General features: G+C 44.5%; 2 protein-coding genes across 5 annotated transcripts in view; both read right to left on the reverse strand.

The window, feature by feature from the left end:
- LOC145360257 (tumor necrosis factor receptor superfamily member 5-like) overlaps positions 1-9338 on the reverse strand; it is a 71318-nt gene extending 61980 nt beyond the window's left edge. For both annotated transcript variants that reach the window (XM_080215342.1, XM_080215341.1), the window contains exons 1-2: positions 9234-9338; positions 940-1039 (exon numbers count right to left, since the gene is read on the reverse strand). The gene's annotated coding sequence lies outside the window, so the exon portion shown is untranslated. The remainder of the gene's footprint in view (positions 1-939; positions 1040-9233) is intronic.
- A 269-nt stretch (positions 9339-9607) lies between these two features.
- LOC145360091 (uncharacterized) overlaps positions 9608-23637 on the reverse strand; it is a 37228-nt gene continuing 23198 nt past the window's right edge. For 2 of the 3 annotated variants that reach the window (XM_080215044.1, XM_080215046.1), the window contains one exon: positions 9608-12313. In XM_080215044.1, coding sequence (XP_080071170.1) covers positions 10106-12040 — 1935 coding nt within the window. In that variant the 5' untranslated portion in view covers positions 12041-12313 and the 3' untranslated portion in view covers positions 9608-10105. Of the gene's footprint in view, positions 12314-17253; positions 17424-23637 lie in introns of those variants that run through there. The other variant, XM_080215045.1, reaches the window with a different exon arrangement.

Here is a 23637-nt window from a genome sequence, read left to right on the forward strand (position 1 = left end):
GTCCTGATCAGGTTTCCACCCTTATTATTCAAAGGCTCAATGAGCAGGATGACTTACTCCCGCTCCCATTTCCTATGATCTGACTTTGAGTTCACTGCATTCCTTTTCCACATCAACAAAAAAACTCTTTTCATCATTCGAATCTATTATTTTCCTCACCATTCCTCCTCACACAATGTTGACTGTTCATCTATCCAGGTTCCAGGCAGGATAATGGCCTTCCAATGTATAATAACTCATGGAATGTACTAATAAAACATGGTACTTTGGTTGCTCTATAGCTATGTAAATGTAAGTTGTTTCTGATATTATTTAACACTGAAGAGTTATACGGACTCAAACCATTAAATCAGTTTCTTTCACCACCCCGGTGAACTCCCTTCAGTGAATTTTAAAATGACCTCCCTGACATCAGTGTCAAATTCACTTCTCACTATTCGACACATACCCCATTCAGATCTTCTCCGAACCAGACACTTTTCACTCTGAGCTGCAGTTATTCCATTTCAGATTATCTTTGCAATTAATTTCTCTACCTCCCAAAGTAAGAATATCTTTTGCAGTCATTAGAATTGAACACAGTATTGCAAATGGAATCTGACCAATCCATTTCAAAGCAATAGCTCAAGATGTGGACATTAAAACTTTGATTTTAATTTCCAGACTCTGCCACGACTGACAGTTCGGCTGCCCTTAGAATTGCCTGCTCAATCGGCCAAAGTTACACAATACAAATTGTTGCTTAATGTGATCTCACAGGAGTTAACAATGACAAGTACACCTCTTCATGTCTCTCATTGACGCCTCTTCCTCTCTCCCCTCTGCTACCACTCTCAACTATCACCTCCTCTCCATCATATTCTTCAATTGTCATTAGGACATACTGAAACAGCTCTGCTTGTGCCTATATATGTATGTATGTAAAATAAACATACTCACAAGAAGTTTTTTCTCTAAGCATAATGTAGCAATACTTCACAAAATATTATAATGTTATATAGAATCTTATCCAGCTCTTCAATTAAAAGAAATCCAGCATCTGAAATAGAGGAAAAAATACATCAGATCTTAATCCTGATGATATGAATATACAAAAAATGTTGGCCTAGAAAAGAGCAACTGAATAATTAAACTGTCCCATGCAGTTCTCATACCTTATGTACCAAGGTCAAGAAACTCCTTACCTTGTAGATGCCATGTCGCTTCCCAGGACATTGAAAAACCAAAACAAAACCAGCGACCATTAGGGTGAAAAATATTCTTTGATCCCTCCAAGAGCCCAAAGTTAGTCAAGAAGCCCATACTGGCCCCCAAATATATAATACAACTAAAGCCCAAGTTAAAAAACCACTCCAGCCCTCTCTTGAAGCTGTATTATTGCATTCTACGTGCTGATGGCACTGCCACAATCCTGTTAACTAGAAAATTCCAGGAAAATGACCCAGAATCAATGAAGCAAGAGAAATATATGTCCAAATCTGGATAGTATTAAACTTGAAGCAAACTCAGATGTGATGTGATTCCCGTAACCTTGTTGCTGAATCTTGAAGTTCTCCCAATCCTCCAGTTTACCACTAGCTTTTTTCTTGCCATGGTATGTTTTTCTTCCTTTTACAATCTCTCTTCCTCTCAGGAATATACTTTAGTTGAGAGGTATTTAATATCTCCCTGAACATCCACCATTGTTCCTCAACTGTCCTGCCTTCAATTATTTGTATCCTGTTTACTTGGCCTAACCCTTTCCTCAGGCCTGTATAATTAATTACCTCTGCCCAATGCGAAAACTCTAGTATGGCACTTTGTCCTCTCACACTCAAAAATTGCCGTGATCACTCTTTTCAAGAGAATCTTTAACAAAAGACTATTTATCAACCTTTTTAATTACATAATGCTAAATCAAAAGAATAGCTTGATCCCTGGTTGGCTCCAGAACGTATTGCTCTAAGAAACAATCTCTCATACACTTTATGAAATCTCCTTTGAAGCCACCTTTGTCAGCTTGTTTGATCCAGTCAATATGCATGTTAAAATCCCCATGATTACTGTTGTATCCTTTTCACAAGCCCTCATTATTTCTTGGATTATATTATGTGCCATTTTGGAAATATTGCTCGGGGGCCTGTAAATTACTCTTACCAAGATGTTTTTTATTTCCACCCATGATTGGGCATGTTGCCCTTATTGCCAATGCTAATTCTTAATATAGTCTCAATGTCATCTGTAACTAAAAAAGCAACTGCACCTCCTGTTCCATCCTGTCTATCCTTCCGGAATACCAAGTACCACTGGACATTCAAATCTCAGTCCCAGTCCTCCTGTAACCATGTTTCAGTAATCCCCACCTAATCATACCCAGTGTCTCTATCTGTGTCGTCAACTGATTGACCTTATTGTGAATACTGCATGCACTTAGGTACAGTGATTTCCAGATCACTCTTGGCAACAACCTAGGTGTGAAGACTGTGCTGGACGAAATATACACCACCACAAATAGCCTCAAGATGAAACATCCTGAGAATTTGTTCATATTCGCCAGGGACTTCAATCAGACCAAGCTCAAGAGCACCCTACCAAGAAACCACCAACACATCTCATGTTGCACCAGAGGCCCAAACATTCTGGACCTCTGATACACAAACATCAAACATGCCTCCCGCTCTATCGTCCACCCACACTTTGGCAAATCAGACCACAAGGCTGAGCTCCTGCTCCCAACTTACAAGCAAAAACTGACGCAGGAGAATCCATTAAAGAAAGTCGTGCAATGTCAGTCTGAGGAATCGGATGATCTCCTACAGGACTGTTTTGAGTCAGTAGACTGGTCAGTACTTAAAAATTCTGTGATCCGCCTGAACGAGTATGCCACTACAGTAACTGACTTCATTAATAACTAACTGTGTAGAAGACAATGTGCCAAAGAAGTCTCAACCGGAAACAGGAATACCCACTGCTTGCTGAAGTCCAGGTCTGAGGCATTCAAATCAGGTGACTCTGACCTACACAAGAAAGCCAGGTATGATCTACGGAGATGCATCAAAGATGCCAAAAGACAGTACCAGAGCAAGCTAGCCACACTGACTATGGCAAGGTCTGCAAAACATAACAAGCTACAAGATGAAGGCATTTAAAATCACTGACACCAATTCACCCATCCCTGATGAGCTCAACACATTCTATTATCATTTAGAGCAAGAGATCAGAGAGAGCACGCCTTTCACCCTGGAAGCCTCGGACTAACCTGTCTCTGAGATCATCATAGCAGACATCAGAGCAGCCTTGTTAGAAGTCAACCCATGGAAAGCGACTGACCCGGCTGGGGTACCCAGACAAGCGTTCAGATCCTGCGCGGACCAACCGATGGAGGTATTCAAAGACATCTTCAAGTTCTCCTTACAAAAACTGGAGGTCCCTATCTGCCAAGATGACCATCATCCCAGTATGAAAGAAAAACAGGCAGTGTGCCTTAATGACTATCATCTGGTGGCTCTGAAAAAGGAGCTTTGAAGTGGTTAGTCATGGCATGAATCAATTCCAGGCTCCTAGGTTGCCTGGATCCACTATGGTTTGCCTGTTGGCACAACAGGTCCACAAGAGATGCCATCTCCCTGGCCCTGCATTTAACCCCAGGACACCGAAATAACAAAAAGGCATCTACGTCAGACTCCTACAGCTCAGGTCGTCAACATCATTATTTCTGAAACCCATCTCCAAACTCTGGCCTGCAGCTTGGCTCCTTTCTCTGCAACTGGACGCCAGACTTCCTAATCCACAGACTGCAGTGAGTAAGGATAGGCAACACATCTGTGCGTGATCACCCTCAATACCAGTGCCCCACAAGGCTGTGTCCTCAGCCCCTTACGGAATTGTTTATGCACCTATCACGGTGTGGCCAAATTTCCTTCCAATTCTATTTTCAAGTTTGCTGATGACACCACCATAGTGGGTCAGATCTCAAACAATGATGAACCAGAGTACAGGAAAGAGATAGAGAAGTCGTGTGGCAGCAATAATCTCTTCCTCAATGTCAACGAAACAAAGGAGATTGTTATCGACTTCAGGAAGCATAGTGGAGGGCATACCTCTATCTACATCAATGGGGATGAAGTAGAAATAATCAAGAGCTTCAGTTTTTAGGTGTCCAGATCTTCAACCTGCCCTAGTCCCCCCAGTGCCGACATTATAGTTAAGAAAGCCCCCCAATGCCTCTACTTTTACAGAAGACTAAGGAAATTTGGCGTGTTCGGTATGACTCTCACCAACCTTTACAGATGCACCATAGAAAGTATCCTTTCTGATTGCATCACAGTTTGGTATGGCTCCTGCTCTGTCCAAGACCACAAGAAACTACAGAAGGGTTGAGAATGAGGCCCAGTCCAGCACTCAAACCAGCCTCCCAACCAGTGACATTATCTACAATTCTCACATCCTCAGAAAAGCTGCCAGCGTAATCAAAGGCCCCACCCACCCCAAACATACTCTTTTCCACCACCTTCTGTCTGAAAAAGGATACAAAAAGTCTAAGAACATGTATCAACCAACTCAAAAAACAGCTTTTTCCCTGCTGCCATCAGATTTTTGAATATATCTACCTTGCATTAAGGTGAACTTTCTCTACAGCCTAGCTATGACTAACACCACATTCTGCACTCTCTCTTTTCCTTCTGTGTCTAGTATGCTTTGTCTGTACAGCACACAAGAAATATTTTTCACTGTATACCAATACATGTGACAATGATAAATCAAATCAAACATACCAATAAACTGGAGCAATTGTTCTTCTACCTGCCTTGCATGTGGGCTGCTGGTTTAGACAATTGGTACTGAGATCAGAGTTGAAATATAAAAGAGTTCCCTCACAAGAAATGTGACACAAATATATTTGTTAAAGGCAGTGAATTCTGACCTCCCCTCTTAAAAAATGGACCCAACAATATTCAATGATAGCTGAATTTTTCAAAACCTCTAGATCGACACTGTAAGTATTCCATTATATACACACACAATACGTTATTAAATCTAAGCATGCAATCAGTAGTACAGTCCAGTCCTTCTCTTCCAATCATGAATATTCCTTTTCCCTTTCATTAAAATCACGATGAAGCATCAGAAATCACATTCTCTTCCTTCTTTTCTCAACTCGCTGCTATTGTTCAGCTGCTTCTGATTTCCTTTCACAAACCTCCTTTGATTCCAAATCCAAGCTTAATTTTGTTGTCATGAATGTAAAGTAATCCTGGTAATGTCCTCAGAGCTAGGCAGAATCAGGACAATAAAACATTAAACTGGATGCAAACGAGCACAAACCACTTTTGGATTTGATTTCTAATTTCCTTTGCTGGTCCAAACAGTTCTTTACATTTTCAGAGTCTCAAAATATCAAAATGAAGTAACCTTTTCCCAGAAGGTTGAACTGCTCACTTGAACTTGTCAAAGTCACTTTTCCCTCGCTTTCTCAATTTCAGATATGTATGTTCAAGGCCATTCAGTAAGGTTACTTTATCTCTCTCCCCTTTCTTGTTAAATGGCCTGAGTTCCCCTGTCAGGCAGTCCAACTCCATCTTCTGCTGTGACATGATATGCTCAAAATTATTTTAAGCATCTCCAATTGTATATCTTTCTGTTCCAAGGTAGTTCATTAATTCCTTTGCTTGTTCTGAATCCTCAATCATTTCCTGCATATTCTTTGGCAAGATGTGTTATAATTATGGTTTTAGGGATCACTGACAGTTGCGCGGCTGCAAAATCATCTTAGCTGACTTTAACATTAGCTATGAACAATACTGTTTCTCTTGGCATCCACATCTGTGCAAGCGGAATAGATTCAGTATTCCATCCGTTCATTTTGAAAGACTGTGCAGTTTCATTAAACATGCTTACTGCATATTGTCTGTTTCCTTTGTTTGGAGGAGTAAAATACTTCTGCTCCTCAATCTCTGTCTTGAGATCACACATAACTGCTGATTCATCGACATTTTTCTTCTCAAAAATGAGGAGCTGCTGTTGACAGTCCTGCAGTTTATGCTCAAGTAATTTCAATAACTCAGGAATAAGTTTCAAATCAGTCAAATTTTCTTACATCTGTCTCTACACTGTTCACTCTCCTTGTTCACATCATTGTCCAGTAACTGCCTTCATCAGTTTTACATTGCACTCATTTACCTCTATTTGTGTCTTCATTTATCTCAAAGTGATAACTATCCACCAGCCCTTTGTAGTGTTTGACCGGAGGCCTTTGAGTGCTGCATTTCAGATTGAGCAAACATCAGCTTCTTTTTCTGAGACTGTGCCAACTTGAATGGATGAAGTCTATACAAATATTGCTCAGTTGGAACTGCATTTTCTACATCTACATCAGGCATAATTATTTTAGTGCTTCCCAATTCATTCCCAAATACATCTCCATATGACTGTAATAACCCTTTCAGGTCATTTTGATTTTCCGCTGGAAGGTAACTCAATAATTTATTCCAATTTCTGATAGCTTCTTCATTATCCAATCTAATTTCAGAATATCAAAATCAGAATCAACAGAATTTGTTTCTTCATTCTGAGTTGTAACAACGAACAAATCTTTCTTCTGCATTCCTTCCCTATAAAAATACCATTTGAGCATATTCACATGACGCACTGAGCTTTCCTTCTATCTGGCGCCCTTATCAAATAATTCACTTCACTCAATTGCCTTTTGGATTTGATAAGGCCCACCAAACCTTGCTTTTAAGGGTTCACCTACCGCTGGTAATAGTAACACTTTACTGCCACTAGCAAAACTACAAATTTTTGATTTCTTATCCATTTCTTGTTTCAATGTTGTGCCACTTTTAAATGCTGTCTAGCCAACTCACCTATTCTAGTTAATCTCACCATAAAGTTTGACACATGGTCCAAAAATGTAGTCTCAAAATGCTGACTCACCAATTTCTCCTTAATCAATTTAAGCAGAACTCTTACCCAATGACCAAAAACCAATCCGATTGGACTGATTTGGTTGATTTGTTAGGTGCATCCTTCCACTAATGAGTACAGATGGAATTCCTTTATCCCAATCCTCTGGATAATCTTGTCTAAAGGCCCTCAACATGATCTTTAAAGTTTGATGCCACTGTTCCGATACTCCCTGTGATTCTGTATGGTATGGAGTTGATTTTAGATTGTTTTACTTCTTACCTGAATAACTGACGTAAAATTTGAACCTTGATCTGATTGTATTTCTGTGGGTAGTGCACATCTAGTAAAGAAATTGCTGTAATTTTACATAATGAATGGCCCCCAGAAATCCAGTAGCCCTTTGGCCCATGAAGTTTGCACCGACAATATCTACTATTAAAGGTGCTCTAATTTCATTTTCCTGCACTTGTCCCGTATGTTTGAACATTATGATATTTCAAATGCTCATCCAAATTTTTTTTAAAGGTTGTAAGGTTTCTGGCCTCCTTCCCAGACAGTGCATTCCAGATTCCCACGATCTTCTGAGTGAACAGGTTTTTTCTCAAATCCCTTCTGAATCCCCTCCCCTTACCCTAAAACTATGCCCCCTCAACCAAAGGGAACAGCTGCTCCCTACTCATCGTATCTGTACCCCTCATATTCTTACCTCAATTATATCCCACCTCAGCATTCTCTGCTCTAGACAATCCAACTCAATCTAGTCTCTCCTTAATAGCTCAAATGCTCCATCCCAGGCAACATCCTGGTGAATCTCCTCTGCATCCCTTCTAGTGCTATCACATCTTTCCTACAGTGAGGTTACCAGAATGGCACACTGTACTCCAGCTGTGGTCTAATCAACACACTGTTCAACTCCAACATTACCTCCTTGCTCTTATACTCTACATCATGACTGATGAAAGCAAGTGTCCCATATACCCTTTTAATTATCCAATTCACGTGCTCTGCTGACTTCAGGGATCTGTGAATAACCCCAAGATCCCTCTGTTCCTCTAAGCTTCCCAGCATCCTGCCATCCATTAAATACTCCCTTGTCTTGTTTTGTCTTGAAAAGTGCATCACCTCACACTTATCAGGATTAAGTGCCATCTACCGCTGCTCTGTCCATCTGATCAACCCATCTATATCTTCCTGTAACCTACAATCATCTCCTACAGTGTTACGCACCCTACTAATCTTGGTGTTGTCTGCAAAGTTGCCGATCATTCCCCCCCAGATTTTCATTTATGTAGATTACAAAGTGAACCTTGTGGTACATCGGTGGACAGTGGCCTTTGGTCATTCAAGCAGCTTTCTACTACTCCCCTTTGAATACTATTACTAAACCAGTTTTTGATCCATCTCACCAAGTTTCTATGACTGTCCAGCAGCTCAAACTTTATCTCGTGCAGAGGAACAATCCAGAATTGTTGTTAAATGCCAATATTTCAACTCACTGGAATGATTTTAGTCGTCTTTCAAATTTATAAGCACGGTAATCACATATTGCTGAATTTTCAGTGATCCGAGAGCAAAGCTTTATCGAGCTCACAAATTCCAGGAAAGATCCTGGCTTCAAACGCCTGTCACATTCCAAAATCATTGTGGAGATGCTGGAATTGGACTGGGACAGACAAAGTAATAAGACTCACAGCACCAGGTTAAAGTCCAACAGTCCAAGACCAAATAAACCCGTTAGACTTTAACCTGGTGTTGAGAGACTTCTTACTAAAAATCACTTAGTTTAAGAAGGATCGATGAATTAATGATGCTGCAGAACTAAATCTGCTGAGACTGACAGACACTTGATTTTGAAGCGGGTAAATAGTTATTGAGAGTAAATAAATTGGATTCACACCAAACACCGTCCCTGCGGAGATGGACGCCGCGCATGCGCGCTCGTGCCCAGCTAACACACTGCGCATGCGCTACTGTCCCATAACGGGCACTGCGCATGCGCTTCACGAGCCCCACGCCTTTGTTCAAATCCGCTCGCGACTAACCGCCATTCCATAACTGCCCGCCAGAGGGTAGCGGGGAGAGAACAAACTGACAGAGAGACAAACGGTCAGTGAGAATTACTTTCCGTCTTCAGCAAACTCCATCGACAATAATGTGTACTTGTGATTTTCTAATGTGTCGCTGCCCCATCCATCTCCACACCATCCACTGGAATTCAGATCTCCCCCCCACCCTTCCCGGTTTTAACCGTGAGGAGCTGAAGGTCCCGCGGGCCCCTCCCGCCCCCAGTCCCAGTCCCGAGCCCCGAGCCCGCGGGGGACACGGTCTCAAACCCAGTCACTCACCCGTGAAATTCCCCACCCGATAGCGGTGGGAAACCCGGACCCCATCCGCGGGGGTGGGGGGGAAGATTGTTAAAGCTTGTAAGAGCTTTTAAAACGCGCTGCACCGACCCGAACGTTCGGAGGAAACTTGTTTCTATTTTCAGTTTAGTCTCCGCCCGCGATCTTACCGCCCAATGAGAAAGTTCCCGGTGCTGATCTGTGGTGGGTGGATTCAGACAGTGTGAAACAAAGTGCAGTTTCTGTTTGACTCTCTTGTCACCGCGCCAATATTATCCCCCACAACCCAGTCACAGTGTTCCTTGTGTGAGAAACGGTCAGATACTCACTTTATGATTCCCCCCCTTGAATCAAATACACGGATGAGTTCAGCTAACTGTCGGTTTATTCGATCTTGCAAGAAAGGGTGCCGTCCCGTGGGTACACACACCTTGCTTTACACAATCATAGTTTATATACATTTTTCCTAGATAACAATAGGACAGCCCTCCTTTCTTTATTGGGTACCACTCCTTAATCTCTTTACTGAGTGATCTCCTCCCTTGTTGACATCCCATTAACTCTAATCCAATCACCCCTTTTAAGGCTTAAATCGTTTTACCTCTCATCAATTCAGCTAACTCTTTTTCATTGTCCCGTAAATTGCTTACCCATTTATTTTATATGGTGTAAATCTCTTTTAGGCTATGCTGAAGACCCCGGGCGCCTGCCAGTCTCATGTTTTTTTTTTCTTTTTCTGCGTGTTTCATCATCTGCTGGTCTTAGCGTTTAACCCCTCAGGTTACACTAACGGTTCTGTCATGGTTTCCGCCCCAGATGGCTTGACTCAAAAATTACACTACCGCTACCATCCCTCACAATCCCCCCTGTTTTTCTTACGCTTTGTAATTTTTGACATTCTTCTGGTGTTCCAGGCGTTCCAGCAGGTCGAGGGCCTGTTCATCCAGAGTTTTATCGCCTAAGAGGCTTATCCTCTCTTCCGTCTCTAAATTCATATTTATCACTTTTCCATTCAGGACATCCCCCCTAGTCAGGGCTGTTTCGATTAGCCGCTGAGCCAACCCCCGAACACAAGGGATGATACAACACCCTAGGGCGGCCAATACCCCTGCCGTTACCATGAAAGAGACAAGGACGGACATTACTACTCCTTTCCATTTGCCGAACCAAGCTTCCAACCACCTAGTGAGATCTAGGTCTGTACCTGAGTTCTCAGCTAGTTCATTAGCTAGGGTCGTTAGCCCTTCGAGGGCTCGGGTAATTGACCCATCGGGAGCTGTGTTATTTGGGATAAAGGTGCAGCATTCAGTTCCTATCATGACGCATACCCCCCCTTTCTCTGCTAGAATCATGTCCAGGGCTAGCCTGTTTTCCCAGGCCATTCTGCTGGTTGCGTCCAATTGTTCCGCTATCCCGCTTATCGCATTTCGGGTATAATTAACAAACCTCTGTTGATTATAATAGATATAGTTGATCCAATCTACATTCTTGTTGACAGTCACCCACCAGAACAGGGATTCAAATCCTGCTGCTATCTGGCTCCTGGCTTTGTACTCATCAGGGACCCCCCTAGGGACCCCTATGGCGTCCAGATATATTCGTTCATCAAAAGAACCCGGGAGGCTCCTTTTCCCTCGTTCTTTTCCACGGGGTCCCTGATGTTCGAATGCCAGGGTAAAGGGTACGGCCAATTGGATAAGTGCACAAGTGCCCTTCCATTTCTGAGGTAAAATGGGTCTCAAAGTCCTCCCTCCACAGTACCACCATAGATCAGCTCTAGGTACCTGGATTTGGGAGTAGTTTCCTCCCTCGGTGGTGTCGCTGACTTCCTTAACTGTTCCACACCTATCGAAGCTTCCCACTTCCCTGTCCAATCCATCCCCAGTCCGGGTGATACAGGTGTGATGTATCCCCGTTACTCCGGAAAAAGGGGGGGGTTGAGACGCCCTGTTCAGTTTGATTGGGGGAAATGTCAGGCTCAAGGAGCGACAAGTGGGGTCTCCCCAAGCCTCTCTGTTTTGATACAGTTTCACCATACACTCCATTTCAGCTGGTTCTTTATCCCATCCCAGCGGGAATGGGACCACCTGGGGAGTTGGCCGGCTACTGGTGCACGCATAACAGTTACCTTTTCCGACACTTTGTACTGTATATTTGACCCATTCTATCCAGGTGTTCGCTTCCCTGAATCCCGTTTCTATTTCAATGGTCTCTCTTAAATCCTTTACCTCCACTACCCTGACTTCTCCCGAGACTCCCCGGCTAGGGGCGGAGGAGTTCCTGGTTTCGGCATTTTTGACTGTAACCCGCACACAACACAGGGCCGCCCCCACCCTCCCTGTGTGTTCCTTGATCTTGACCCCAAAAACTTGTCCGTCGAGGCCCTCTGTCCCACCGTCGTCTGACTTTTTTATGGTGAGGTAGAGGGGGTTACATTGGTTTAGCTTACAGTCTCTGGGAAAGATCTTCCGTGGAACCAGTGATACTTTCTCGCGAATCCTTAACTTAACGTCTTCATTTAACCCCCCTACTTGACAAGATTCTACTTTCCCCTGTTCATTTTTAGTACACTTTGGGTTCTTATCGAAGACAAGTAATTCTATTTCCCTCCCCTGGTATCTCTTCTGCCCCGTAAGGTCGTCTTTGCAGGGTACCATTCGACAGAGGTCGATCTCAATTACCTGTGCCTGGGGTGATTGGATTATAGTAAGGGAGTACACTTGGGCCGCCTGCCCAGCACCTATGCCCCCATAGAGTAAACATATTATTAGTAACATCCCGCTATTGCCGTATATTGCCCAAATTGACATATCAAAAATCAAGTCCAATCAGTTCTTCGCGGTGTGGTGGCCAGGAGTAGGCACTTCTTCTGCTGGTTCTGGCACCGGTCCTTTCACTCGAGTGTAATGCGTCCAGCCTTTCTCAGCCGTGCGGATAGCCGTTTCCGTGGTCAGAAGTACTAAGTAGGGACCATCCCAGATCGGTTCTAAAGTCCGGAGTTTCCAGTTCTTGATTAGGACCCAATGCCCTGGCTTGATGGTGTGTATCGCAAACTCGAGAGGTGGTGTCTGTGCCAGGAGTCCCTGTTGGCGTAAATGAGATAGAGCAGACCCCAGGACCTTAACATATTTATGCACAAATACATCGCGGGACTCGAATGTGGGGAGTTCCCCTTTTGGCCCATTAAAGGGGAGACCGAACATTATTTCGTATGGGGACACCCCCAAGTCCCGCCGTGGCTGCGTTCGTATTTGCAGCAAGGCAAGGGGAAGGCACTTGGTCCAGGGCAACCCGGTCTCTGTCCTGAGTTTTGTCAGCTGTTTTTTAATAGTCTGATTCATTCTTTCCACCTTGCCCGAGGACGGGGGATGCCAAGGGGTGTGGAAATCCCAGCTTACCCCCACTGCCCGCACTATGTTCTGTAGGACAGTGGACGTAAACTGGCTCCCTTGGTCTGAATCGATGGCCCGGGGGAGTCCGTATCGTGGGATAATTTGTTCGAGAAGGACCTTGCTAACCTGTGTCGCCGAGGCTATGGCGGTTGGGTACGCCTCAACCCACCCTGTCAAGTGGTCCACTGTTACCAAAAGATATTTCAGGCGCCCTATGGGGGGGGAGTTCGGTATAATCCACTTGGATATACTCGAAGGGCCTATAGGCTGGGCTTCTCCCTCCTTGCTTCGTATTCTGTCTCAGTCCTTTTTTATTTATCTTCCGACAAATTACACAATCTTTCGTGACTTGCTTAGCCACAGTGTATAAACCGGGATGTGCGTACTGACGCAGAAATGCATCGCACATCGCCTGTGTCCCCCAGTGTCCTCCCCGATGGAGATGACTGATTATGTCTCTGGTCATCGGTCGGTTTAATAGTTGTCGACCATCGGGTAATGTCCATTTCCCTCTTTCATCTTTCTGACCCCCAAGTGATTTTAGCTCGGCTTCTTCCTTTTCGCTAAATGCTGGTGTTTCTATTACTTCAGACACTCGGGGCACCCAGACCAAGCAGTCCACTATCTCCTCCTCCATCCCTGCCAATTTTGCTTGTTCGTCCGCCAACTGGTCCCCCTTTGTCTCTATCCCATTGTCTCTCTGGTGTCCTTTTACATGGACCACAGCAATTTCCCGTGGACCCAGCAGGTCTTTTAATATTTTAGTAACCAATTCCTCATGTATCAATTCTTTTCCCCTACTATTTATCATTCCCCTTTCCTTCCAAATTTTTCCAAAAGTGTGTACCACCCCGAACGCATACTTGGAGTCGGTGTAGATGGTCCCTATCAATCCCTCTAAGCCCTTGAGAGCCCGGTGTAGAGCATATAATTCACATGTCTGGGCAGACCAGACATTAGGCAGTCGCCCCCTTTCTACCAAATTCCAGCCAGCTTCACTAATGATCGCGTATCCATTATGCCTTTTTCCGTTTACCACCCGGGAGGATCCATCTATATACCATCGCTTTCCAGTGTGAAGAGGGGAGTCCCTTAGATCCTCCCTTACCTTACTCTGGAGATCTATTATGTCCGAACAGCAATGTTCGAGTCCCTCGCCTTCTTCCCCCTTCCAGAGGAATTCAGCTGGGTTCTGACAGGAATTGACCTCTATCTTAAGATCGTCCCGATCTAGCAAAATGGCCTCATACTTCAAGATTCTTGAGTCCGTCAGCCATCTTCCAGCCCTCTGATTTAAAATAGTCCTAACCTGGTGGGGGGTAATGACCGTCAAGGGTGCCCCAAATGTCAGCTTCCTACTTTCTTCCACCAATTTGGCCGTGGCAGCCACCGCCTGGACACATTCTGGCCAGCCTCGGGAAACGGGTCCAGTATCTTTGATAAGAATGCCACTGGCTTCCTTTTTTCCCCCCCAATCTTGGGTTAAAACTCCGAGGGCGGTTCCCTGTTTGGCATTTACAAAGAGTCTGAATGCCTTACTGAAATCTGGCAAGCTCAAGACTGGCGCGGTCATCAATTTCTGTTTCAGGGTCTCAATTAGTTCCTCCTCTTTCTCGTCCCACTGGATTTTGTTAGGAGCCCCCTCTACAAGTTTTAGGTACAGACCCTTGGTTGGGGGGGCATAGTCGTCTATCCATAATCGGCAATAACCTAAGAGTCCCAAAAACATTCGTAGCTCTCTCTTAGTTCCCGGGAGTCCCAGTTCAACTATTCCCCTCACCCTTTCCGGACTTATTCTCTTCTGTCCCTGGCTTATCAAGTGTCCCAGATACTTAACCTCTCTTTCTGCATATTGGAGCTTCTTCTGGCTCACCCTTAGTCCCTGTCCTGCCAAATAATTCAGAAGGGTATTTGTTCCCGCTACGACCTCCGCTTCTGTGGGTCCGGACAACAGGAGGTCATCCACATACTGTATGAGTTTTAGGGCTGGGGAAAGGATCAGTCCCTCTAATACCTGCTCTAAAATCTGACCAAACAAATTTGGCGATTCGGTGAACCCCTGGGGAAGCACTGTCCAGCGGTATTGCTGCTTCCTGCCCGTGTCAGGGTCCTCCCACTCGAAGGCGAATAAGTCTCTACTGGCCTCGTCCAACGGGCAGGCCCAGAAGGCGTCCTTTAAATCCACTACACTGAACCATTCATGTTCTGGGAGTATCCGCCCCAGTATAGTGTATGGGTTCGGCACCACCGGGTGTCGTACCTGTACAATCTTATTGATTTCCCTCAAGTCTTGGACCATTCTGTAACTGCCGTCAGACTTTCGGACTGGCAAAATGGGAGAGTTATATCTCGACATACATGGTTCCACCAGCCCATCACTTATCAGGTCTTTCATCACTTCTTTCAGGCCCTGTCTCCCTTCCCGGGAGATAGGATACTGACGTATCTTGACAGAGGGGCTCTGGGGCTTAAGATCAATTTTTACAGGCTGAATCGAGAGTCGCCCTCTGTTTCCCTTGGCCGTCCATACTCTAGAGTCTATACCCGCGAGTCGGTCCTCGCTAAGGTATGACATAGTTACCACCAGGTCTTCGTTGTCCCCTACATTTATTCGGAGCCCGAAGCGGATTATCAGGTCCCGCCCCAACAGACCATAGGGGAGATCTGCTAAAAGCTCCTCTTCCTCCCATTGTAGTACCTGTGGTTCAAATAGTTTCGCCCTAAATACCCCTCCCTTTACTCCTGATATGTTCAACATTTTAGTTTGGTAATTGGCTCCTGTAGGATAGATTGGGATTGAGGATCTGCCTGCCCCCGTGTCGACTAAAAATGTAACATCCTCCTTTTGTGGACCCACCTTTAAATTTACCAGGGGTTCTTGGTAGGTCCTTTTTCCGATTCTCCCCTGACCCCTCTAATCAATCTCACATTCCATTTCCCTTCTCGTTCCTTCTTAAATTCAGGACACTCTCTTTTGAAGTGTCCCGGTTTCCCACAGTGGTAACACCCGGCCGCCCGGGGCCGGTCACCACCGTAAAATTCTCCTCGTCCCCTACCTCGGCCCCTCCTGGCCCCCCTTTCCTTCCAACCTCCCCTTGACCTTCCCCTACCTACTGTATATCCTTCATCCGTTATCCCGGTGGACTTACATACTTCCCTAACGGCTGCCACCATCATCTTTGCCTTCTGCTTTTCCTTTACAACCTCTCTCTGCACAAAGACCTTCTGCGCTTCCCGCAATAATTCCGCCATGTCCTTCCCACTCCAATCCTCAATCTTTTGTAGTTTTCTCTGGATATCTGGCCAGGATTTCGTTACAAAATTAATTTTTAGCATTCCCTTTCCAATTTCATCATCAGGATCGATTCCTGAATATTTGCGGACAGACTCCCTCAGTCTGTCTAAGAACATGCTGGGTGATTCATCTTTTCCTTGCCTAATATCAAATGCTTTTGCCACATTCTGCTGCTTGGGGACACATGTCTGGATCCCCCGAATTATAAGATTCCGGAGATCCGACATGTTTGTCCGCCCTTCCTGGGTATTATGATTCCAATTTGGATCCTCAAGAGGGTATTTTTGATCTCCCCTGAGTTGTTCTTGCTGTTGGTGATCCCTATCCCAAATTTCCATGGCCCTATTTCGGATCATAACTCCTTCATCGTAGTTGAATAATATGCTCATTATGGCCCGGAGTTCCCCCCAAGTATACATGCTTGGACCCAGGAATTGGTCAAGTTGTGTCGCTACCGCGACAGGGTCCTCTAGGAGAGGGGGCAACTCCTTCCTAAGTTGTCGGATGTCTGCCGAGTTAAGAGGCACCACCACGAACCCTGTCTCTCTTTGTCCGAAGGGAACCTCCCTGAGAGGGTGCATTTCCACCTCGGGCGCTGAAGCCCCATTATTCTGCTGTTGTTCCAGGGACTGTTTTATTACCAACCTCTCGGACCTCCGCAGACCCTCAACTGGGGGTCCGCCTCCTGTGCCGTTCTCAAGATTTATGAGATCATCCCCTCGGGGCCCTTGGGCCCCATTATTATTTGGTTGATATGCGGGGGGTACATTTGGTACAGGAGGGGGTGGCGGCGGGAGGTTGTCAAGAGGGTCCCATTGCCCCGGTCTGCTCTGTGGGATCATTGGATACAGGGAGACTGGCTGTGGCGATCTACTCATCGCGCCCACCCAACAGGCAGCGTACTTACTTTCCTCGGGGTTAAAGGATTGTTTACTATTAACATATAAATTTAATATCTGACAGACCCAATCCTCATCCGATCCATATTTTGGCCACAATACAGATGGTTTCCGGATTGGTTCCTTCGTCCACACAAAACAACAATATATTATCATAACCTTTTTTAAGTCCTTAGTCTTTCGGTCCCCATCCCAATTTTCTAACTGTATCCCCAGAGGACTGTCGGGGGGTATTCCCTTTTCATCATTATTATTTCCCGGTTTCCCATCCTTACTCTTGGACGGTTTACCTCCCATGGTTAGTCTTCAGTTGTCGTCTTGGACACAAGTTAATTTATTTGTGCCCTCAGATCAAACTGTCATAACCATAAAGTCGTCAAGGAAGAAAATGACTCTCACCCTTAATCAGCCGAATTCCCGGGAGAGAAATTTCTTACCTTGATCCGTGCACGGAGTTGTCCGACTTCTTCCAATGATGTGTATACCCCCTCACAGATTTCAGTCACAGTCCTAGCAGTCCTAGTGTATAGAAGTCATCCGTGTGATTTCCAGGGTCCAGAATTATCTCAACTGAGTGGTTTCAGATTCCCCTCCTCCCAGACCAAAACGACGTTTTTACGTGTAAATATACACTAGACGCGTATTATTCCATCGATTTGGTCTAGTCGAGGGAAACCCCCGTTATAATTCCAGATCCCGGACGAGCCCCCAATTGTGAGAAACGGTCAGATACTCACTTTATGATTCCCCCCCTTGAATCAAATACACGGATGAGTTCAGCTAACTGTCGGTTTATTCGATCTTGCAAGAAAGGGTGCCGTCCCGTGGGTACACACACCTTGCTTTACACAATCATAGTTTATATACATTTTTCCTAGATAACAATAGGACAGCCCTCCTTTCTTTATTGGGTACCACTCCTTAATCTCTTTACTGAGTGATCTCCTCCCTTGTTGACATCCCATTAACTCTAATCCAATCACCCCTTTTAAGGCTTAAATCGTTTTACCTCTCATCAATTCAGCTAACTCTTTTTCATTGTCCCGTAAATTGCTTACCCATTTATTTTATATGGTGTAAATCTCTTTTAGGCTATGCTGAAGACCCCGGGCGCCTGCCAGTCTCATGTTTTTTTTTTCTTTTTCTGCGTGTTTCATCATCTGCTGGTCTTAGCGTTTAACCCCTCAGGTTACACTAACGGTTCTGTCATGGTTTCCGCCCCAGATGGCTTGACTCAAAAATTACACTACCGCTACCATCCCTCACACTTGTGCTAATGCTGTAGTTCACACTGTGTTAAACAAAATGCAGTTTGTGGTTTTGTTGAATATTGGACTCTCTCCCTGCAGCCTTCCCCTTCCTCAGTGTTTGTGTGAAATGGACGATTGTTTTAAAGGCTAATTTATAAACAGGTTCAGTGCACTTGGTTGCTGTTTGTTAGGTTTAAATCTGACAATACAATTTCCATTCCCAGTGTCACCAACCAGAAAAACTGGAGGAGAATCAAGGCTCTCCAGTGCCCACTGTGGTTTTTGGTGCTACGGGGCTTCCTAATGCTGAAAATGGGGTGGAACTTGTGTGTGGTTTTGGTGCCAAAAAACATAAGAAATAGGAGCAGGAGTAGGCCATCTGGCCCTTCGAGCCTGCCCTGCCATTCAATAAGATCATGGCTGATCTGTCGTGGCTCAGTTCCACATTCCCGTCCTCTCCCCATAACCCTTAATCCCCTCTCTTATCAAAAACCCATCAACCCGCGTCTTAAAAATATTTAGCGAGGTAGCCTCCACCACTTCAACGGGCAGAGAATTCCAGAGATTCACCACCCTTTGAGTGAAGAAATTCTTCCTCAACTCCGTTCTAAACTGCCCCCCCTTTTATCTTGAGGCTGTGTCCCCTAGTCCTACTGTCCTTTCTGAGCGGGAAGAGTCTCTCCACCTCTATCCTATCCATCCCATTCATCATCTTATACGTCTCAATGAGATCTCCCCTCATTCTTCTAAACTCTAACGAGTACAAGCCTAGTTTATTCAGCCTCTCCTCATAGCTCAACCCCCTCAACTCCGGCATCAGCCTAGTAAACCTCCTCTGCACTCCCTCCAAGGCCAAAATATCCTTGCGTAAGTACGGCGCCCAAAACTGCACACAGTACTCCAGCTGCGGCCTCACCAATGCCCTATATAGCCGCAGCAAGACCTCCCTACTTCTATATTCAATCCCCCTCGCTATGAAGGCATCTTGATAATCAGTTTAGGAGCACACATTGGTGCCAGTTGATGTGCAATGCTGAATAGAAGCCAGTGCTGCCATTTTCAAACACTATGCCCCAACATTTTATTTTTTTAATTTTTTACTCCATTCATAAAGTTATAAAGAAAATGCTCAGAATGGATTGAGCAAACCCAAACCAATTCCAACAACCACATTAAAAATCCAATTCATTGTCCTTGTAAGAGAGACAAACAAGGTCCAAGCTGACAAGATGAGGCATTTCATCTTATCTTGGACTTCATCTGATGCTTGACCTTAGCCAAATTTTAAACAGTGTTAAACAGCAGGAAGGAATCTCATCAGCATTACCTAAAGCAATCAAGTTTAGTTCCTGGATTTTACCTTTTGATGCAACTGGCTGAAGAATCTTATAGAGCGTGTGTTCATAATCTCTGGTTAAGGGATCAGCTATTTAGGACTGAGATGAAGAGGAGAATTTGGAGAATTTTTGAAACTCTCTACCCTAGAGGACTCTAGATCCTCAATCATTGCATATATTGAAGACTTGTGGATAGATTTTTGGGCAGTAAGGAAATCGAGAGATACGAGGACAGAAACGGAGCGTGAGGTTTATGCAGAAGTTCAGCCCTGATTTCATTGAATGACAGAGGAAAAAGTTGGGCTACATGTCTAGACCACTCAGGATCTTATTTCAAACACCTCTTTGTAAACACCAGTGAATACAAACCTAACCTCTCCAACCTTTCCTCATAAGAGCATAAGAAATAGGAGCAGGAGTAGGCCATCTAGCCCTTCGAGCCTGCCCTGCCACTCCACAAGATCATGGCCGATCTGAAGTCGATCAGTTCCACTTTCCTGCTTTCTCCCCATAACCCTTAATTCCCTTGTCTATCAGAAACCTATCTACCCGTGACTTAAATATATTCAGCGAGGTAGCCTCCACCACTTCAATGAGCAGAGAATTCCAGAGACTCACCGCCCTTTGAGTGAAGAAGTTCCTCCTCAACTCCGATCTAAACTGTCCCCCCCGCTTATTTTGAGGCTGTGCCCTCTAGTTCTGCTATCCTTTCTAAGTGGGAAGAATCTCTCTACTTCCACCTTATCTATCCCCTTCATTATCTTATATGTCTCTATAAGATCCCCCCCTCAGCCTTCTAAACTCCAAGACAACCTGCCCATCCCTGGTATTAGACTGGTAAACCTTCTCTGAACTGTTTCCCAATTGGGAGGTCCCCAGTGGAGGTCCCTCTACAGAGGGATCTCCCCCAATTACCTTGGGGAGCTGGGGTGGAGGGTACTGCATGCAGCGGTGCTGAACAACCGTAGGTTTTTCTGGTACACGGGCTCCCGTGACTGCCCTTTCTGTGGCCTCGTGGAGTCCGTGGACCGTGTCTATGTTTTATGTTATAGATTGCACACCCTTTTTGGTTTTCTCAAACACCTTTTACTGATGTTTTGTTTGCACTTCAGTCCTACGCTCCTGATCTATGGGCACCTGGTGCAGAGAGGGGCAGGTCAGGATGCCGATCTCCTCGTGAACCTGGTCCTGAGCCTGGCGAAACAGGCCATCAATAAGTCCAGGCAGTGGGCGATCGACAGGGTCGTCTTTCCTGACTGTCTGCCCCTCCACCGTGGCTACATTCGCGGCCAGGTGTCCATGGGTGCAGTTGACATCTTCCACGCCCGCTGGGCACCGCAGGGGCTGGGGTGTATTATTGACCCCGATAATCACATTCTGATTTAATGTTTTGAGTTTCCTTTGGACTTTGTTTTTTGTTTGGACTGCCCCCCCCACCTTCCTTTTTGGGCGGCTGCCCCTTTTAATTTGTCCCTAAATTAATTTGAGTTTGTTTATTTGTTTGGTATGCAAAAAACTCCCCATTACTTGCTGTACCTGCATATTAGCCTTGCCAATGATGCAGTTTTTGTGGTTCATTCACCTGAAGGTGCGTAGTCAATTCCACATACTTTCTCAACCGTTGCAGAGGAATTTGGAGTCAGGATTAGCCAGCAAAAAAACAATGACAATGACATGAGGTGGTCATGAAGTAACATCGCAACTGAAGTGGACAAGGTCGGTGTATTCTGCTGGCATCGACAATCTCAAGCGAAATGAAGCTTGGCGAGGGGGACACCAGCTTGTATTCGTGCTGCTACAACATTAGGAAAGCTTCCAGCAAGAGCCTGGAAAACCCCAATCTGACAATTCCCACCCAGCTAAGTAGATTGCTGTCTGCAGCTGAAACCTGGATTCCATATCAGAAGCAGGAACCCAGTTTGACTTGAAGATTCCCTCGAACCCTGTATGGAAACTTCACAGTGCAATAAAAATTCCTTTCAATGTTCAAATCAGTCAAATAGTAATAGAAATATTAGGAAGTTGCCACAATGGGTTAATTGTATTGCTACAGATTCAAGGGTCAGAAAACATTCTGGAATAAACAAAATAGTGTAAACAAGGGTGTATCGTGGAGGACAGCACGGTGGCACAGTGGTTAGCACTGTTGCCTCAGACCTAGGGACCCAGGTTCAATTCTGGCCTTGTGTGACTGTGTGGAGTTTGCATATTCTCCCTGTATCTGCATGGGTACCCCCCGGGTGTCTGGTTCCCCCCCACAGTCCAAAGATGTGCATGTTAGGTTGATTGGTCATGCTAAGTTGTCCCTAGGTGTACCAAGATGTGTGGGTTAGGGAGATTTGTTGGATAAATAAATGGGGTTACAGAGATGGGGCCCTGGTAAGGTGCTCAGTCGGACAGTTGGTGCTGACTTGATGGACCGAAAGCCCCCTTCTGCACCGTAGAAATACCACAACTAAGAGTGAGAGTACTGATAAATAAAGTTAAACTGTGGGCCTAGAATAAAGCAAAAATCAAATTACTTTGTTGATGAATGGGTCACTGACGTGTACAGTGGTTCTCCAAGTGATTCATTAGGGATAATTCTCACTCCCAGGAGCGGATTCCTAATCTGAACTGGGAGTTAGTTTGATGTCTGAGAGCCGATATTCTTGCACATTTAGGGTTCTTGGCAATCTGAAAATGACATCCTCTATGTGACTGAGACTTGGCTCATTTCTCTAGTGTTTTTGTCAATGACATGCTAAAGTTAAATTGAGAGAATAGGGAAACTTCTGGAAATGTCATGACCTGGATCTTTAGAAGATGCTTTATATTCTTAATGATTGAAGCAACAGTTATTTTAAAAGTATTTGTATCATTTTGCCATTGCTACATTGTCAAAATCCTGGAAGTCCCAACCTACAGCACTGAAGCAGTTCTAGATGGCAGCTCACCATGCATCACCTCCTCAAGGGGAATGAGAAATGAGCAATAAATGCTGGCCTTGCCAACAGTGCCCATGACTGATGAATGCACCCTTTATCCTGCTGCATAATTATAATAAAATCACAATGCTGTGGCAAACAAGGAGGCCATTGTTATTCCTTTGGATTGTTATGTTTACTCCAGATTTGTTGTCTGTTTTCTTCAATTTCTCAACTGTGTTTTTATTATGGTCAGTGATAATATGAAATGATGAAGCACATACAGTTTATTTGGTAAACTGAGCCTGAGACTCGAAGTGTCTTGGTATGGTCCAGTAAAACTAAATGATGCTTATTGTGCTTTCAAAGCAAGTTCCTACCGTCAACAAATTAAGCTTTAAGAAAGACAGCAATTTTGAGCACCAATTACATCATGTGAGCTTTTGTAACTGTCCATCTAGTCCAGAAATAAGCTGTGAAATGTGTTTTGAACACAGTTCTCTGTTAATAGCACATATAAATGCAAGTTGTTATTAAGGTTTGATCTTGGGGTAGGAATTTTAATGGGATTAACCTCACAGTGGTGGGGGAGTTTCTGGCAGAGGTTGGGAACCCCAGCATTGCAGGGACAGGCTTGCTGTGTCTGCCTAAAATCCAGATTTGCTGACCAATCACAAAGCATAGACATGATGATGACCATCACTTGCCAATGAAAGAATTTCTATTTAAAGGGACTCTGAACTTGATCAGAATGGCCACTTCCAGCTTTGTTTCTGAAGGCGACATATAGCAAAAGGATATATATGAGATGTGAGAAGATTGCCTTTCCCAGTTTTCTAAATCTTTCCTGGAGAAGATGTGGGAAGTGCTGGGTGCTCAGAGAGATTATTGTTCTCCATGGATGGGGAAAAGTCCAGTTACAAAACTAAACAGGAAGTCTGTGAAGCTACTGTGCCTTTAACAAATGTAATTTTTAATTATGTTTCTCAACAGTTCTTTTAAGTTTTTTAATGCTTGTTGCCAACTTGTCTGAGTAGATGTCCTTTTGTTACTGCTTAAATAATTTAATGGGTTTTTATTTTTAACCTGGGCCTAGTGCAATGTCTGGGAGTTTATGACTTTTTGAAATGTTGTGGGAAATTGATTGACAGGTCAGGTGGGAGTTTTTTTCCTCTCCCAAGAGTTCTTTCCGTTTTGGCTGCTGCCTGGGTTAGAAGGTATTTGGACTCAAGACTGGATGCAGTGTTTTACCTCTCCCCTTGATATTAGAAGTTCTGTTTGCAATTGTCTTGCCTTCCTGGAGTGACGATTTTGCTGTTTTCAGGATA

Source organism: Carcharhinus amblyrhynchos, chromosome 30 (genome assembly GCF_965287045.1).
Source record: "Carcharhinus amblyrhynchos chromosome 30, sCarAmb.v2.hapA, whole genome shotgun sequence".
NCBI classification, from domain to species: Eukaryota; Metazoa; Chordata; class Chondrichthyes; order Carcharhiniformes; family Carcharhinidae; genus Carcharhinus; species Carcharhinus amblyrhynchos.